The sequence below is a fragment of the Corylus avellana genome, chromosome 2, assembly GCF_965113065.1.
Source record: "Corylus avellana chromosome 2, dhCorAvel1.hap1.2, whole genome shotgun sequence".
Taxonomy (NCBI): domain Eukaryota; kingdom Viridiplantae; phylum Streptophyta; class Magnoliopsida; order Fagales; family Betulaceae; genus Corylus; species Corylus avellana.
This window is the reverse complement of record NC_142491.1, coordinates 1,677,645-1,695,732: the sequence shown is the minus strand read 5'-3', so window position 1 is coordinate 1,695,732 and position 18,088 is coordinate 1,677,645. Positions and strand designations below refer to the sequence as shown.

Here is an 18,088-nt window from a genome sequence, read left to right as displayed (position 1 = left end):
CTCAATGAAAGTATACCTGATATCATAGATCAAATCCTTGTAAAAGATAGTGTAGAGAAACTCTCTCTCTCTTTTATAGGGTTTCTCTCTTTCTCTCTTTCAAAACCTTTTTTCCTGCGTCTCTCCTCCCCTCCTCTTCCTGCAAATCCTAGTCTCAAATCCTCTGTTTCTCAAATCCTAAACTGTGACGGCGTGAGGAAAGAAAGTATAAGAGAGATAGAGGTTTTTTATTTATTTATTTTTGTTTTTTTGGGTTTGCGGGTTGGATTGGGTACTCGAGAATTGTAAAATATATTACCGCAACCCGCCCCGATCCGTACGGGTAGTTAAAATTTCAATATGAATTTGCAAATTTTACACTAAAGGCAGGGCGGGTGGGTTGAGTTGCCCGGATTTGCTCACTCTTAATTTTGACACGATTCACGAACATGACACCAACACGACATGGAGTTATCGAATTTAAGTTTACCATAAATGAGTTTGACTCATAAACGGATATGACCCATTTATTTTTATTTCTTGGCAGATCAACCCGCTTCACCCTGACCCGCTACACCAGTTTTTTTTTTTTTTTTTATTAAAAAAAACACGTAAACCTAAGTTCACTTCAAACACGCACACCGGCCACCAGCCTTCTTTCTCACTGTCTTTCTCTAGCGCCTAGCGCCACAACCTTTTCTCCCTCTCGTCTCTTCACTCTTCAGCGCCTGCACACCGCCACCGGTCCACTCTCCGACAATTCTGTGACTCACGGCGCAGCACAGGCTGCACAACACAGCTCTCTCTATCTCTGAGTCTCCGTCTCCGTTTCCAACTCTCCGGTATATCTCTCTTTTTTGGCTCTGATTTTGTTTTTTGGGTCGATTATTTGGTATGAATCAGCACAAGCACATATGATGAACACAAATGCATCATTTGTTTTTGGGTCAAACATCTTTTATATTTTTAGCGCCGAATTAAAATCAATTAGGAAAAAAGGGTCATTATGTGACATGTAATGCATTTAATAAATTTCGTGGGGCTATTTAAAAAATGGTTTGTTCAGGGACTTATATATATATATATTTTTTTTTTTTATGGAGATTATATTATAAATAGAAAAACTAGTTTAATGCCTTTTAAACTCAAACTGACGGGAAGGTGAAGGGAAGGAGAAGGGTTTAGGAGAAAGCCACCTTTAGGGTTTTTGCGGTACCAACAAACAACTGTCTCCGAGTCTCTCTGCCTCCGAAACTCTGCAACATGATTACTGGCGGGAAAAGCTACGTATCTTCTCCTCCTGCCTTCTCAAACGACGGCAAGCGCCTCCTCGTTTGTACAGGCAACACTGTCTCCATCTTCAGCACCTCCACTGGATTACAGGTTAGCCAAAACCATCGCCCTTCAGTTTCCTATCAAACTACGATGCTTACTCTCTTGTACATGTAGATTGCATCATTGGAGGGTCACACGGAGGCGGTGACGTCGGTGATTGTGGTGCCGGGTAGTAAGATTTTGTGCTACTGCTGGACGGCCTCGCTCGATGGGACCATTCGGTATTGGGATTTCTCGGTGCCGGAGTTGATGAAGAAGGTCGATGTTAAGCTGCCCGTTTTCTCCATGGTAAGATTCATGCCTTGCTATGCTACCCCTTCGTTTTCAGTTGCTTAGTTCAAGTTTTTGTTTTTGTTTTGTTTTTTTGTTTTTTTCTGGTTGTCTTGGTTGGTTATGCTGTTGAGCTCTAACTCTAATGGTTGTAAGACTACACGGTAGGGTGGTGCGTGCGTGTGTGACTTATTCTGTCAAAATTGTTGTGTTGGTTTCTAAAGCAAAGTGTGACAAATGCAAGAAAAAGGAACATGGATTGGACTCGATTGGGTGAAGTCACACAGCTGGATTAGGAGGTCGAAATTGCATGTGTTGCTTTATTTTTCTCATTAAACAACGGATAACCACTTTCATTTTTCTTTACCTCACCTTTTTTTTTGCCTCTTGTAATACATGTGCTAAACAGAAATTTTTTACATATATCGGAATTATAGAGCTCAGGCTCTTTTATATTAGGTAACCAAATAGAAAACTTTGGTTTACTTTTCTCTTAAAAGAGTTAGGTATGTGTGTATGGGAGGACCCGTTTTTTGACAAACCAGACTGCCTGTCATTCCTAGAACCATCATACTTGTCAAATCAATTGGAGATCAAGAACTATTCAATCCATATAGATTTGATAAATCTAACTCTATCTATGAGAATGTATGAATTTTTGGATCAGATATGGCAATTGAATTCATTGAGATTTGGCATGCATGATCACTATGTAGTGAACATTTGTCCAGTGGGTTTGAAAGAATATAAAAAGATTTATTGGTTGGTGTCAAGCTACCCAAGTTAGGCAGTAGTGTCATGTGATCCTGCCTTTATGTACCTATATATATGTGCTAGTGTCGTTAGTTTGGGGTTTGATTATATTTTTGGAGAAGTTGATCTGTGTAATTTCATATATTTATTTGCTGGAAAGTTTGGTCTATAATTTGTAATTTGATTGTTATTTATCTGAGTAATAAAAGATTTAAAAAATATTTATATGTTGTAATTCTGGGTAGTAGGATGAGAAGTAAGAGCTTATAAAGCCATCCGTGAGTCATGATAAAAGTGTTTAGGTTGACTGAGGTGTGTAGAGTATTAATTATGGATCTTGTTGATTTCAGCTGGAGTTTGTTTTCCTAAAGTTAATTATACCTTTGTTTTGTCTTTCATATGTGTTTTGATCTTAGTGCTATCTGACCCAAAAAAAAGCATGTTCTGACATTTATTTAGTTGGTTTGATTTTTTTTAGGTGATTCCATCTTTATTAGGCCAACCAGCCTTGAGCAATGAGAAGCCAACTGATCTTTTTGCTTATCTGTCACTTGAAAATACAAAAGAGCAGAACAGTGTGCCCAAACCTTTGCGTGGACAGATCCGGAAGTGTAACTTGACGGCATCTCGTTTAATTGGTGGCTTAATATTGAAAGAGGTGCGATTTGGTGGAACTGTAACTATTTTTTGTCTGTGCATTAAGTTGTTGTACTTCCAAATATCTGGGTCTATTGAGGATTGCTTTGACTTAGTGGAATGAAACTTGAAAGAAAGTAGAAAATCCACTATCACATGAGCATGTTTATGTACACGCAATGTTGATAATACTGTCTTTTCTATAGGAAGAGTTACGATAAACTATGTGTTTATGAGCAAAACAAAACTCTGAAATAAGATATTCTTTTAGCTTGTGGTGATTTTTTGATTCATTTAATGATAAGCCTAAGAAAGATAACAAGTCGTGATTTTATTTGTAAGCATTAAATCACTGGGAAGGGCTTATGGAGTTCAGTGATGCAATGTCAGTTTCCTATGTATTGTTCTTGTTGAGTGTTGGTTCAACTGTATACCTAGCTTTCCCTAGCTGCTAGTTGCTGTATCTTCCTATACCCTCTTGACTTTTGTTGACTGTAAATAGTTTGAAACATATTAACTGAACTGGTATATGTATTGCCAAATAATATAAAGCCATCTATGGGATGTTGATATTATATTTCATGATGAGAAGCATAAAGATATGTAAAGTCAATAAAGATATGATGGTATTATGATTTATTATCAGAAGCTTAACGATATCAATAATGATGTTCATGGTGCTATACTTTTGTATTTCGTTGCTCTAAATAAATTTCGATTACTTATAATTTTTTTTTTGTATTTCATTAGTTAATGAGCTTAAGTTATCTACTTATGCTTATACGTAAATTTTCACTTCTTATTTTTTCAGTTCCTGGAGGACTAAAAAAATTATAGTCACTTAAGTGTTTCACCTGTTGAGGTGGCAGTGATAGACTCCATATAGTCAAGCAAAGGATTAAATGTCCACTGCTTTTGCTGAATCACCTTTTTATTACCGTTCATGCTTTTCCAAGTCTAGCTAGTGTATCGAATTCATCTCTTAACTGAACTATAGCTTTGATCTCTTTAATGGAGATTACTCTGTGACCAATTCCTGTATACGTTCAGAAGTAATCTGTCTCTCAACCTTTCTGTTGGTTGCATGTCCTGTTTATTTAGTTCTTTGGGTGGAAAGTTACTTTTTATAGAAGATGAAGCTTGGCTTAAAAGAGAAATGAAGATGGCTTTATCAAACTTTGACCCTATTGAAAAGAAGCTTGCTTTAGCTATTTAAAGGTCGCAGGATCAATCTGGCTTCTTGAAGTGTTTCTGAAACTTTAGAGAATCTATTGAATATGTGCAGTGTTGTCATATCTGTTTTGAATATCAGTTTTTGAAAGGAACATATTATCTGATAATATTCATTTCTACTGCTTAACATGTTCACTCATCAAGAGAAGCTTTAGATGATAAATTTCAACTGTTTGTTGTAATTTGAAATGTATGACAGCTGTTGTCCCTCTTTTACAGACTCCACAACCAGAATTTATATCTGTTAGTTCATCAGGAAAGTTCTTCGGCATAAGAAACAAACGCAAGCTTCATATATGGATGATTCCTGCAAAAGACTCTGGGCATATAGTAGCAAAGAAAATTACACTGCATCATACAAAGAATTTGACAGTGCTTGCATTTCATCCAAGTAAGAGGATTGTAGCTGCTGGTGATGTAACTGGGAGAATTTTAGTATGGAGAGGATTTGGTTACCGATTACTTTCGATCAGTGATGGACTAGTGAGTGGAAGGTTGGTGAATAAAGAGGAAGAAAGACCTGGGGTGAGGGGAAATGATGATGCTGAGTCTTGCTCCACATGGCATTGGCACTCTGTTGAAGTGAATGTCCTCTCTTTCTCTTCCGATGGAGCCTATTTATATTCAGGTAAAACCACGCTTCCATGATCAGATAAAGCCTAGTCCTTTCATGAGAAGTGCTGTTTGCCTTGTAATACATATGAAAAAAGTATATTGGAGCTAGGATTGGGCAAAGGGGAAGACTGCTTCAGACATTTTTGTATACTTGAAAAAGTTGGATATGTAGTACACCATATTTCTCAGATAATTAGGCTATGGCTGAAAGTAATTGACGGTTGCTTTTGTGAATGAAAGGAGTCATGGTGGTTAACCAACTGGTATACTCTTTCCATATTATATGGGGACCCTGGGTGACAGATTGGCGTGTTGTAGATTGTTGAATAAGTGATTCATGTCTCCATTAGACTATTCCTTGATTATCTACTTTATGAATAGCTTTATGGTTGATTCTAACCACTACTCCAGATATCTTTAAGTACCATCATATCTTATTGATAGAAAAAGGAGCTGGATGCTTATTCATGACCATTTTCTTTCATGGTTTCCTGTAGTAGTTTGTTTATAAATTCAAGTTTAAAGTAATTTTTCTGTTTCTGATGCTTCTATTGGTGTTTAGGTGGAAAGGAGGGAGTTCTTGTGGTCTGGCAGCTAGATACGGGGAAGAAAAAGTTTTTACCACGAATTGGATCCCCAGTTCTATATTATATAGATTCTCCTGATCCTACACTTTCCTCTGTAAGGAGAATTTTATTGAGCTGGAACTTATAATTCTTCAGTGATTTCACACTGTTTCAGCTGAAACAGATCTAATTAATTTTACTGAAATAAGGGTCTTCAGATATCTTGTGCAGATAATCAAATTCATATACTGAAAATGCCTTCAATGGAGATCTTGAAGTCCATCTCAGGGATCAAGGTTTGTCCCAATGAGCCTACCCGCCGTCTTGAAGACCTAATTATCTAAATAAATTTGTGATCGACCTAAGCTTCATATATGTTTGATTGACAGAAATGGTCCACCTAATGAGTAGGAAACAGTACAGTCAGGGTATTTTCAGAGGAACTGCCTACGTTTAACTTCCATATAAATGAGCACAGTAGCAAAATGTAATTTCAATTCATATGTGGTAGGCGTCATTGCCTCTGCTGTAAAAACATGCAAAGAATATAGTGTTAACTATGCCTTGGTTTCCAGTTTGTTAGGCATATAATTCTTAATACCTTGAGACATGGAATCATCATCCCTAGACTTAAGCTCGAATTGGCTACATGAGGTTTAGTCCATGGCCTTGGGCTTCTAAGCTTGCAAAAAGCACATTGTTGAGTATGCAGGATGCTCGTGATGATCTTCTGCACAACTGATGAACAAGAAATAATAATGACAATGTACCTTCAATTCTATAATTAAGTTCCATATAAATGCACATACTACTAATTTTTTTTTCCAATTCATTTATGGCAGTCCTTGTTGCCTGTGCTGTAAAAACACGAGAAAAGCTTACTGTTTAACTATGCCTTGGCTTGTAGGGCCCTTGGAATCTGGTCACATGAGGCTTAGGCCTTGTGGCTGGGACTTCAAAGCATGCAAAAAGTGCATTGTTGACTATGCAGTATGCTTATGATGATATCGGATATCTCTACATAATGATGGCTTGAAATGTACTAGAACTCGTTTTCCTTGAGAAGTACCTTAAAGTGCTTCACAGAACTTTGCCTTTATAATATTAGTTAGGAAGTTAATGGGTGATGATAGATACTTAGTAGTACTGACCTAGTGCTTAGCTTGCCAAGTCTGCCATTTACATATGTAATGGAGTTTCTGCTGTGTGATTGAAACAACTGTGTTTGATGGATTTTCATTTTTTTCAATTTTGTATTATACATTTTTTATTGGATTTTCTGCAGTTGTATATGACAAAATAATTTAAGCTTCAGATGATACTTACACAGTTTCTTTCATTCTTTATTTTTTGATTGGATTTTCTGCAGTTGTATATGATAATAATATAAACTTTCAGATGATATTTACACAGTTTCTTTCTTTATTTTTTTTTCCAGCTTCCTAATTCACTTCCAGGGATATATGAAGGTGGTGGGTTTGCATTTGATTACTCTACTGGGTGTATTGCGCTGCGTACAGAGAACTATAGTGTCCAATTCTACAGCTTGTTTGATGACTGTGGAATAGATGAGGTAAGATCTTTTAGCGTGATGTACCAATTAATTTACCTTGAATTTCCTACACTGAGCTTCTTGTGGTTGTTTAGTCTTTTACTCCTGCAATATGCAGTTTTTTCTGTTGAGATGTCTATAATTTTACATAATTATTGATGCTTGTTTTCATTCATTTGTTTAGTTGATACGTGACATGCTCTCCTTAATATTGTTTTGTGGGAATGTATTTGCATTGGGGGATTTGAAGAAAAAGAGGTTGGGGTCAGAGGGAAGAGAAATCAAGACCTCTTTTCTGCTTTGTTCTTCCTTATTCTTGTATAGTTATAATCCCATTGTCAAATTCTATGAAATCATTCTTTATGTAAATAAATTTCTCATCTTCAATTTTATTGCTTGAATCATTTCTTTTTGACTTTGCTAAAACAGAAGTTCTATTGCCTTTATCTTGTATTATATTTTTGGCCTAATGGGTCTGCCAGGTGGAACCATATCACCTTCTATTTAAGCTGCTGCATTTCTTACATCCATGGATCTACTTCATTTACTAACGTGAGGCCTCAATTCAATGAAATAGGTATTATGTGGGCCCCACACACATGGATAAATATTTCAATTTATTCATTAAATTACAGGGTATATGGTCCCCCAGTAGGTGGGCCCCATCATATGCTGGTCCCAGCCTTTTCAATGTCAATGATGCACATTGTACGGTTGTACCTTTCAGGAAATCACAAACATTTGAAGAATGTTCTTTTGATTACAAGTGATGAATTGGGAGTTGAAATGTTCTAAAATTGATGCTTTGCAGGTTCAGGTCTGTGAAAGAAACCATCAACCAGCTGATGAAATCACGGTACGAAGTTGCTTATTTGTAGTTTACTTCACTGCGAAATGATATCTTCTTGGTCAAACTACTTGTGATTGATATGATCACTGATTTATATCAACTCTATTCTCAATCTTGGAGTATTATTGTTACAGGTTTTAGTGACTTTAGTAGCTATCTCCCGAGATGGCTCTATGATGAGTACTGTTGAAGTTAAGCAACCTGAAGAGGGAATTGGAGGTCTTGTTTGTCTTAAGTTTTGGGCACTGGGTTCAGAGAACAAAAAGTTCGGCTTGTCCACTGTTATTTATGAACCTCACAGGTTGGCCTTGGCTTATATACCCAAAAACTCAGAAATATTTTATCAGGAAGGATGATATTCATTGAGAGCTCCTGGTGCTGTTTTCAATATTTTAAGCCTCAAGAATGAATCATGTTTTTTAGTGAATGTGCCAGTGTGCTATATGCTTCATTTTTGTGAATTAGAATGTACTCTGTGTGTATATATTACATGGCAGAGTTGAACATTTTGCCTTTTCTTGTTTCCTAGGTAATTAACATTTTGTCCCTTGTTATATAGGGATGCTGGTATTTCTTCTGTTGCTTTTCATCCTACTCGTCATGTAGCAGTTACCTCATCGTATGGTGGGGACTTCAAGGTAATCTTGGTTGAGTGGCACTTTAAAATTGAGTATCCTTTTCCTTGTTGAACTCACAATATCAATTTGATATTTCAGATATGGGCTTGCAATGATGAGATTCAACAGAAAGGTCGGATGATTCAGAATTCTGGTTGGGCATGCCTCGCTGTTGGGTCATACAAGTATGATCCTACATTTTTCTTTCTTGTACCATATTTTTCCTCTATAGGCCTAGCATGGAAAATAAAATAGTTGAATTTACCTGTCAGAGATAAGTCTGCTTATAGAAGAGAGAAGACTTGATTCACAAAGATCCAAAGGTTGTTCCATAAATGATTCAAAACCGTTCGATGTCACAACAACTGCGATTTTTTGAAAGTTGGTTGGCCGACAAATAAATATTTATAAAATATAACCTTTTCCCTTGGGAGTTTTTACTTTTATAATTTTTGGGTAAATTGTGCTTTGTCACCCAAGTTATTGGCTTAAATGTGAAAGTTCCCCCTAAACTTCAAATTTAAAGCACTCAACCCGGAAATGCTAGGCATTGTGGCAAGTAACCCTTGACATCATTAATTTCTTCATGCAACCTGTCAGGTGACTTCACCAAATAAAAAGAACAAAAAAAAAGGGGGGGGGGGGGGGGGGAAGGGAAAAAAAGATGTTGAAAGATGTTTGGTTTCATGCGGCATAGAACTCATCGTCACACCACTTCTTTCGACCCCTAAACCACTACTGTAAAGCCCATTGTAGCCCTTGACAAATTCTCCATCCGTCTGTGTCACAATCTCCACCTCAGTTCCCATCACCATCAACGCCATAACCCATAACCTGCTTCTTTGCCATCAATCATTGGCAAAAGTCCTACATAAATTTACCAGAAACCGCATTAACCATATTATAATAACCACTTTTGCTAAGCCCATTATCAAACACAAATCAACCACAAAATTAACATGAATCATATTTTAACAACCACTCCCCTACCTATGATATTAGCTACTGCCAACCTGCCTCCTTTCCACCCATTGTGAACTAGCACCTATAAGCCATTGAAGCCCACATCTCCATTTTCATTCATGCCAATTTAGCTTCACCAATTGATTGGTAATGAAACGAACAACACCTGTCCCTCGCCACCACAAAAAAAAAAAAAAAAAATCCTGTCCCCCACTACATGAATCAGAAAACCACAATTTCATTCAATCATTGTTGTCAATTCTTAGCGTCTAATATGCATCTCTGGGTAAATAGAAAAACAAAAAGACATTCATCTGAACATGCTTATGCAGTATAATCTATGATAGAAGATGTTAAATTTGTCAATTGTGATGGATTATTGTTCCTAATTGCAGAAAAAAACCAATGACAGCTGCTACATTTTCGTCCGATGGTTCTGTTCTGGCTGTTGCGGCAGAGACTGTTATCACATTGTGGGATCCTAAAAAGAATGTCCTTGTTGCTGTGATTGGAGAGACCTTTTCGGTGATTTTAATATTTCTTCATAGCTCTCATTGTTTTACATGAATAGTTATATGCGATGCTTGATAACTGATAGTTTAAGACCCTGTGTGGGGCCAGCATTATATTTTCTTTCTATCATTAATTGCTCTGTGTTATTAATTTTCATTTGATTCTTTATTTACAGCCAATTGTGACCCTGTCCTTTGCTGGAAAGTCAGAGTTTCTAGTATCTGTGTCCCGAGGTTCAAAGCCGCAACTCTCTGTATGGAGTATGTCAAAATTGTCTCTATGTTGGTCATACAGGCTTCACATTGAAGGTTTGGAAATCCTCATTTCTTTTCATGCTGAGAGCAGTTTTTTTAGTTTGATTTTTTGCATGAATTTAAGAATATTACTGATCACAATATCCCAACCCAGTATGTATTAGAGTTCAGCTACTTCAGTCATTTGTGAATAAATTATTGAGATGCTTGTTTCACTACTGTAGATTTGAGTGTAATCTCTAAAAACATGGGACAAAGTTGTCATCAATAGAGTTTATTAATGTTTGTGGAAAGATGTGTTCGACATTTGAAGTAATAGTATGTCAGTTGCAGTTTTGGAGCCTTAAGGGAAGATGGAAATGTATATTAGGAGAACCCTTGGAGGTTTTTGATGATTAGTAGATAAAAGCAATAAGGAACAGGGAAAATACCTTGCACTAAATTGTTACTTTTTGCAAATATTGGTTGCATTTGGAATGGTGTCAGCACTTCCAGAGGTTATTTTCCTGTTCTGTTAACAAAGAAATAAGTAATGTGCTTGGCTAAAAAAGCATAATGAAGTTACTTTTAAAGTAGATAACAAAATATTCTAGGTATGTTATTTTCGATGAAAACATTAAGGTCAAATTACTTATATCAGTGAATAGTATAGTTTTTTTAACTTTCCTCAATTCAATACTAGCATTTCCCCAAACCAATTTGCAATAGATTACACCATTGGGCCAGTTGAAGATAAGGTTGACCTGTTCAATGCTTACTGTGAGTACCAAATTGAGTACAGGGAACCCTCATAGCTAGCAAACCACAAATAAGGTTGATGGAGATGAAAAGGCTTCATGTTTGATGAAGTCCCAAATTTGGTGTGGTAGTTCAACTTCTGCCTGCGTGCCACACGTTACTCTAGAACATAAGAAAAAAAAAAAGATTGGAGTTGACCAGTTCTTAGCCAGTTTAATTTCACATAGTAACAATTGTATATGTTTTGAACCTGTCGTAAAAATTCTGATGAGTAAACAACCCCTAAGATGAGAATTTCAAGATATAGAGGGGTTCTTGGTTTGCCCATGAAGCCTAAAATATTATCATGGAATGTAAGACGATTGAACGAGGGGAAGTAGCGCCTTAGAAACAGAAATTTACTCCGAGAGTGGATGGCAGATGTTATATCTTCAGGAGACCAAAATGGAGATTATGACTTATAGTATTGTGCGTAGTTTATGGGGCTGCAGTCATGTAGATTGGTGTTGTTTAGACTTTAGTGGGGTTTCCGGTGGTGTTTTGCTCATATGGGATAAGAGGGTTGTGTGAGTTCTCCGTGGCCGTTTCTTTCATAAACGTCGAGGATCAATTTGCTTGGGCGTATGCAGGTGTTTATGGTCCAATTGTCGATGGTGATAGAAGGTTTTCATGGGATGAATTGGCTGGTTTGCTAAGTTGGTGGGACTTACCTAGTGCATTGGACGGGATTTCAATGTAACTCGTTTTTCGAGTGAGATCGGGTGAAGCCCGTATTTGTCCAGCTATCTTGGAGTTTCTGATTTTATTTCTGAGTAGTGGCTCATGGACATTGCTCTTGTGGGCAGCTCTTTTACATGGTCTAGCATTTGGGACCCCCTCTCCCTGGTCTAGAATCGATAAATTCCTTGTATCCTTGGAGTGGGAAACCCAGCTCCTTGATTCGCTCCAGAAGAGGCTATCTAGACTATGCTTTGATCATTTTCCTATTCTTCTTGATTGTGGAGGCATTGCTGGAACCAAAAGATACTTCAAGTTTGAAAACCTATGGCTAAAATCAGAGGGTTTTGTAGATAGGGTGAAGTTGTGGTGGTCCTCTTACACTTTCAGGGTTCTCCAAGATACATCCAAACTTGCAAGCTAAAGGCTCTAAACAGCGGTGAAAGCCCTTAACGGTGACAAGGCCCAGAACCTTGATATTTAGTGAGGCAAATCCAAATCATCTTCACAATTTGCTTTGTTTGTTCTTATGGTTTGAAGTGATTTTTGGTTTAAGGATTAATTTGGCTAAATTAGAGGTAGTCCCGATTGGCAATGTAATGAATGTTGAAGGTCTAGCTAGTCTTTTAACTGCATGGTATGTTTTTGGCCTATGAAACTCCTAGGTCTTCTTTTGGGAGCTTCGTTTACAGCCAAGTTTATTTGGGACGACATTATTGAGAAGGTAGGGCGTTGTTTGCTTGGATGGAATAGGATGTATCAAAGGATGAGGGGGTTACATTGATTAAAAACACTTTATCTAACTTGCCTACCTACTCCATGTTTTTTTTTCTCCTTCCAGTTGGTGTGGCTGATCACATAAAGAAGTTACAACGAGATTTTTTGTGGGGTGGTATGGGTGAAGAGTTTGAATTTTACTTGGTTAATTGGATTGTGTACTCCGATCTTTGAATAGGGTTGGGTGTTTGGAATTTACTTGTGTTCAACCGGGCTCTTTTGGGAAAGTGGCTTTGGCGCTATGTTTATGAGAGAAGCCTTACGGTGAGTGGTTGTGGAATCTAAATACGGTAAAGCTTGGGGTGGGTGGTGTTCAAATGAGGTCCATGGGTCGCATGGGGTGGGGCTTTGGAAGAATACGAGGGGTTGGTGGAGCTTTCTAGCCATACTAGATTTGAGGTGGGTGATGGCTTCAAAATTTGATTCTGGCATGATGTATGGTGTAGAGATCATGCCCTCAAGAGAGCTTTTTCGGACTAGTTTAGCATTGCCTTTGTTTTAAGGACGCTGCAATGGCAAACCATTTGGAGCTTTATAATGCCTCTTATCAGTGGAATATTAATTTTTTCGGAATGACTCACGATTGGGAGATGGATCTCTTTACCTTATTCCTTACAACATTGTATTCCATTAGAGTGAGATGGGGTGGTGAAGATAGACTTTGTTGGGTTCTTTCTAGAAGAGGGTTGTTTGATGTTAGATTTACTACATTGTTCTTGTTCCCCATGATAGTACTCCTCTCTCATGCAGGAGTATTTGGTGGAATATGGTTTGCAAAATAAGATTCCCTTAAGAGTGACTTTCTTGTCTGGTTGGTCGCTTTAGGGAAGAACCTCACCATGGACAACCTAAGGAAACATCATTGTGGTTGAGTGGTGTTGCATTTGTAAGAAGAATGAGGAATTAGTGGATCATCTTCTATTTGACTCTGAAATTGCATGTGCTCTTTGAAATACCATCAATAGTGTAGGGCTGGCTAGTGTTATGCCTAGGAGGGTGGTAGATCTCTTTGCATGTTGCAGAGCGCCATGGGGTAAGTTTCAACTTGATGCAGTTTGGAAGATGATGTCACCCTTATGTGGTGTCCAAGAGGACCTTAGTGGAAATAAAGGCTCTATTCTTTAAGTCTCTTTTTTATTGGGCTGTTGTTTCAGATTTTAGTATTTCGACCTATCATGTTTTTTTTAAAGATTTTTTTTCTGCTTCTAGCTCAGTGTCTCTTTTGTTTATTTCTTGTGTATTTGGGTTGCGCCTTTGTGCTTTCTAATGAATATCCGATTACTTATATATATAAAAAAAAAAAAATAATATTCTGTGTAAGCAGTCATGCCTCTATCTGATGCAGAACATGTTAGAAGTAAATGATGGACTGGGTTCTTTCACATTTGTGATATTTTTAGTGCTGAAACTATTTGTCTTATTGGTGGGTTGGCTAATTTTATATTGCTCAGCCTATTCCTTATATCCATCTGGATGGTGTTTAAAGCCCTGATTTGACTGAGTAATTCTATAAGTTAGGGTTACAAACGCCTCCATGTTATTTAAATGTTTGTGCAATGTATACTTATCAAAAGAAAAAAAAAAAAAAGATTTTAAGATAGTTTGTTTATCAGGCTAACAGTCATTGTTGGGTTTAGTTGAACTTTTATTTTGAGTTTAACAAGTCTGTTTTGCTTGAAATCAATGTATTTAGGGTTGTTAGGTTAATAGTCTGTCACTTGATTTTAAGATTTGGAGGCAATTTTTCAATGCTATGTATAATATTTTATTTTTTATTTTTAATGCAGCTGTAGCATGTACAGTGGATCTATTGTCTTTTGCTGTTCTTGCCCTTCTTCCTGAACCAGCTACACGTGTCGAATCTAGTGAACCAAAGTTTCATGAAAGAGATGGGGTAATTTTAGTATTCAATGTAATGGATCCTGTTCCTGTTGCTACCTGGTCCGTAAGAAAGGTATAATTTGTTTCTAACCCTTTCCATTTGGTTAGTCCATATGTTGTTATTGATTACAATCAATCTGGTAAAAACTAGTGGCGAACAAACATTATAAATTAAATTTTTTGCGCAGATACTTTCTTGAATGTCATTAAAATTATTAAACTTTTTGGACTCGGTTAATCTTTTCATTTCTATTGACAATGACGTAAAAATCTATACTGGGTAGAAAACTTTCATTTATATTTGAGAAAATATAATTACATGAATTGTATAATATGTACCAATTAAAAAGAAACTATATACAAAAAGGGTAAATTAAACTTTAGTGCCCAAACTTGCACCTCATTTGCACATAGACGTTTTGCATTCAAAATAATGGTCAAATTGCAATGTTTTTCCTTTTTAAAAAAAGAGTTTCAGAGGTGCACCTCATTTGCATTCAACATAATGGTCAAATCTGACTCAGGGGTAACTCGGAACACTTTGGTAGTTTGTAGGTACTACTTGCAGTGAGTCGTAGTTTAGAGGTCAAAGTGTGAATGGGTAATTTCTCATGTTGAGAGCTCATGTAACTTGATTGAATTATTGGCGGAATGGTGATGTTAAATGTTATAATAATGATGATTGTTTTGCTATACATCTTATGCAATAAGGTTACTAAATGAAGCTACACAGTAAACCTGTTAATTTGCAACATATATGCACTTCAGTTGCTCTACTATTGTTTTAGTCCATTGGACATATATTTCATATTCTGTATAATATATGACAATATATCAACCAAAGGGGTGAAGGCCTTGGACTTTGATGGTTATCCTCATCAGGTTTAAGGTTCGAATCCTCTTGGGTGCAAATAATTCTTTGGGGCCACGCCTTGTGGTGAAGCTGTGACTTACCTGATCCATGTGGTGGGGGTGTGTTGCACGGGTCTGGGGTGTAACCTTCAGGGTGGGTACAGCCTTGACTTACCTGATCCATGTGGTGGGGGTGTGTTGCTTAGGTCTGGGGTGTAACCTATATGTCTCAAGTCCAATTGGAACAGACTTTGGTTGCAAAGAAAAGGGTGCTGGAAATCCACTAGGAAATTAAAAGAACATTAAGAGACAAACTAATTGATCGCCAAAGATAAGAAAGAACGAAGAACAAGCTATTGTTTAATAATCTTCAAGATGAATCTTGGCAACCTATTATTCGACTCTTTATTCAAGAAATGCCTAAAGAATCAACAGTTACTTTCAGAATCTATTATTCAAGAAATGCCTAAAGACATTTGTTTCTATAAATATACTTTAGCATGTCTAGTGTAAATCATAAGGTAATTGGCATCCCCAATGCTCTGTTACACCATAATTTTCCTCATCTAATCCACTAGAGCAGAATGGCAATTTATTCTGATACTGTGTACTTCTTGACTGCAGGCCAAGGGAGGCGGGCTTGCATTTCTTCGAGGAAACCCATCTTCCTTGGAACAGAATATTTCAGATGGAAATGCACCACAAGAATTCCTTGCTTATATAAATGGCAATCATGAGTATGTCCTCTTTGACCCATATGGAAATGAAGCAAATGAGCTTAGCATTACCAGGCCAGAGGGTCTTGTTGAGCTTGAAGAGACAGGTGGGGATTCCTTTACTAAAACATTTAAACATTCACTATTTTAGTGAAGACAAGTAGATGTCCAGTTTATATAGATACTCTGTATGCTTGGAAACTCAAATTGATTGTAGATTGAATAACTACTTGAACTGCCCCATTATACCGCATTGTTTTGAAAGTTTATGATGCAGTCTTGTTCTGCTCAGCATGCAACTTGTAAGGATGTTTTACTCTGGTGACATTTCAATATCGCTCACACCCTTGCATTATTGATAAATTGCTGGGACTCCTTGGATGCTCTTGAGCTTATTCCATCACAGAATATGAGTATTATTATTATTTATGTTAGATAAAAAGTAGTCGGGTTTTTATAATTTGAAATTTGTGAAATCATTTTTTTCCCATTTTTGCCATGCTTACATGTTGATTGAGTTATACATGGTTCATGTCATGCACCTGCTTTTATTATGCTTTATGGTGGGGGCATGATTACAATTAACACTTGTGTTTCAGGAATAAAATTAATCTAATAGGTTGTATAATACGTGTAACTTTTACATTCCAGTATCTAATAAATATCTACACATTGTGCCCTTTTTCTTGTTTCTTCTCTCTTATCACTCTTTTTTTGTTACATATTTTGCTCATATTTATGTAACAGGGAAATTTGGATACTCATCTATTTATGGGGAGTTACCGGAGTTGAAGTTAAAAAGAAACCAGACATTGTCGATCCAATCTGCTCCTTCAGAGAGGCCTTGGGAGACCATATTCAGTGGGTCATCACATAATCTTCCACCCCTTACCAGATTGTGTTCGGCGTTTTTGGAATCCTTGATGGAGAAAAGGACTGCCATAGTCGAATGACTTCCGATGATGTGGGAATAGTTATTCTTTTGATTTGCTTATTCCCCTTTTACCTCCATAGCCCACAGAATTTCTCCGAAACAGCAAACAGGGAGAGGAGAGTGTATGCATAAAGATAAGGAAGCTGTACAATAATTGCTAGGCAGAAATGATGTTTGGCAATGGGAGATATTTGGTGGTGGAATGCTCTTCATACATTGAAGTAAATGCTCCGCTGAAGAGAGATTGTCACATTAATGAATGCATGGGGACCTCCTTGATCTCAACCTTAAGAGGGCATATGGGGGGAGAGATTTTATGTTAAGCTTAAGGCAGTCGAGTCTTCCTGGTTCAGAAAATTTTGTAATTGTGGCAAGTGATGATGCTGTCAAAATATTGTGATTTTTTTTTTTTTTTTAGTTAAAATTTTGCAGTTGAGAATGAGCTTGGTGTGAAGACAAAATGGTGTAAGTTTTGTTTCAAGTTCCTTCTTTTTCACTTTGTGCCAAATTTTTCTGCAAATTGGTTCTTTGATATGCAACTCAAATGCTATTCATGTGACAAAATGTACCAAAGTCCGTTCTTTATATCGCCATCTGGCTTTATTTTTCAGGTTCGAAAGCTGGCATGATGGATTTTGTTTTGTACATATAATGCTTCATTGATATTTACATGAAATTTGATATCGAACCTCTAGTCAGGGTTCTCATCTAGGTGTGTAAATGAACTGAATTGTTTATAAATAGTTTGTATAAGCTCGACTCGAGTTTAGTCCGTCTAATAAATAGTTGAAGTTGAATAATAATTTGGTTCAAACAGATATTAGGAAAAAATATAAAATTGATCCCTATGCTTTTATCCATTTGTATGTAATTAGCTCCCTTATGAACTCCATGTGGTAAGCAAAAAATGCGAAGGACAGAAATTTTCTTTAACCTACTTTAATAAGTATTGAGTGTTATTTCTCATATTTTTTTTTTAATATTTTAACAGTTTATTATCATTTCACTAATCTAGGGTAAAATTATCATTTTAATTTTTTAGACAATTTTATCCATCTAAAATACACTAATTGGATACTCTCAATTTTATTTGAAATGGAGATAATCATTTTTTTTCTAATTTAGGATGACAAACATTAATTTCTTAGAAATTAAAAAATATTGAATGACATTTGTCACTTATTAGAGTATACTGAATTAAATTTCATCTAAACCGATTTGTACGAAATTTGTGTTCAAACGGCAAATAGATTCAAGCAATAAGTCAGCATTAATTATGTTGTGACACATTATTTACAATAATAAATATAAATATAAATACTAAAAAAATTAATTTA

At 36.5% G+C, this 18,088-nt stretch overlaps 1 protein-coding gene across 3 annotated transcripts; it reads left to right on the top strand.

Annotated features, from left to right (window-relative positions):
* The first annotated feature begins 626 nt into the window (after positions 1-626).
* On the top strand, positions 627-17,554 carry LOC132176442 (Transducin/WD40 repeat-like superfamily protein). 3 transcript variants are annotated; one of them, XM_059588668.2, is made up of 17 exons: positions 627-821; positions 1,158-1,362; positions 1,429-1,602; positions 2,816-2,995; positions 4,426-4,834; positions 5,384-5,502; positions 5,606-5,683; positions 6,826-6,960; positions 7,751-7,795; positions 7,924-8,090; positions 8,349-8,427; positions 8,506-8,591; positions 9,765-9,894; positions 10,058-10,190; positions 14,156-14,322; positions 15,726-15,924; positions 16,565-17,554. In XM_059588668.2, the coding sequence occupies exons 2-17, from the start codon at positions 1,243-1,245 to the stop codon at positions 16,768-16,770; spliced, it is 2,427 nt and encodes an 808-aa protein (XP_059444651.2). In that variant the 5' UTR covers positions 627-821; positions 1,158-1,242; the 3' UTR covers positions 16,771-17,554. The 3 variants fall into 3 exon arrangements, with proteins under 3 accessions (XP_059444651.2, XP_059444643.2, XP_059444634.2); XM_059588660.2 differs by having other exon boundaries at positions 1,147-1,362; XM_059588651.2 differs by having other exon boundaries at positions 1,141-1,362.
* Positions 17,555-18,088: the final 534 nt, after the last annotated feature.

Bases quoted from the DNA above. Each gene is read 5' to 3' on its own strand.
- LOC132176442 (XM_059588668.2), top strand. From the start codon at position 1,243: ATGATTACTGGCGGGAAAAGCTACGTATCTTCTCCTCCTGCCTTCTCA. The intron at 1,363-1,428 runs GTTAGCCAAAAC...TTGTACATGTAG, and splicing joins GCACCTCCACTGGATTACAG to ATTGCATCATTGGAGGGTCA. The intron at 2,996-4,425 runs GTGCGATTTGGT...CCTCTTTTACAG, and splicing joins GTGGCTTAATATTGAAAGAG to ACTCCACAACCAGAATTTAT.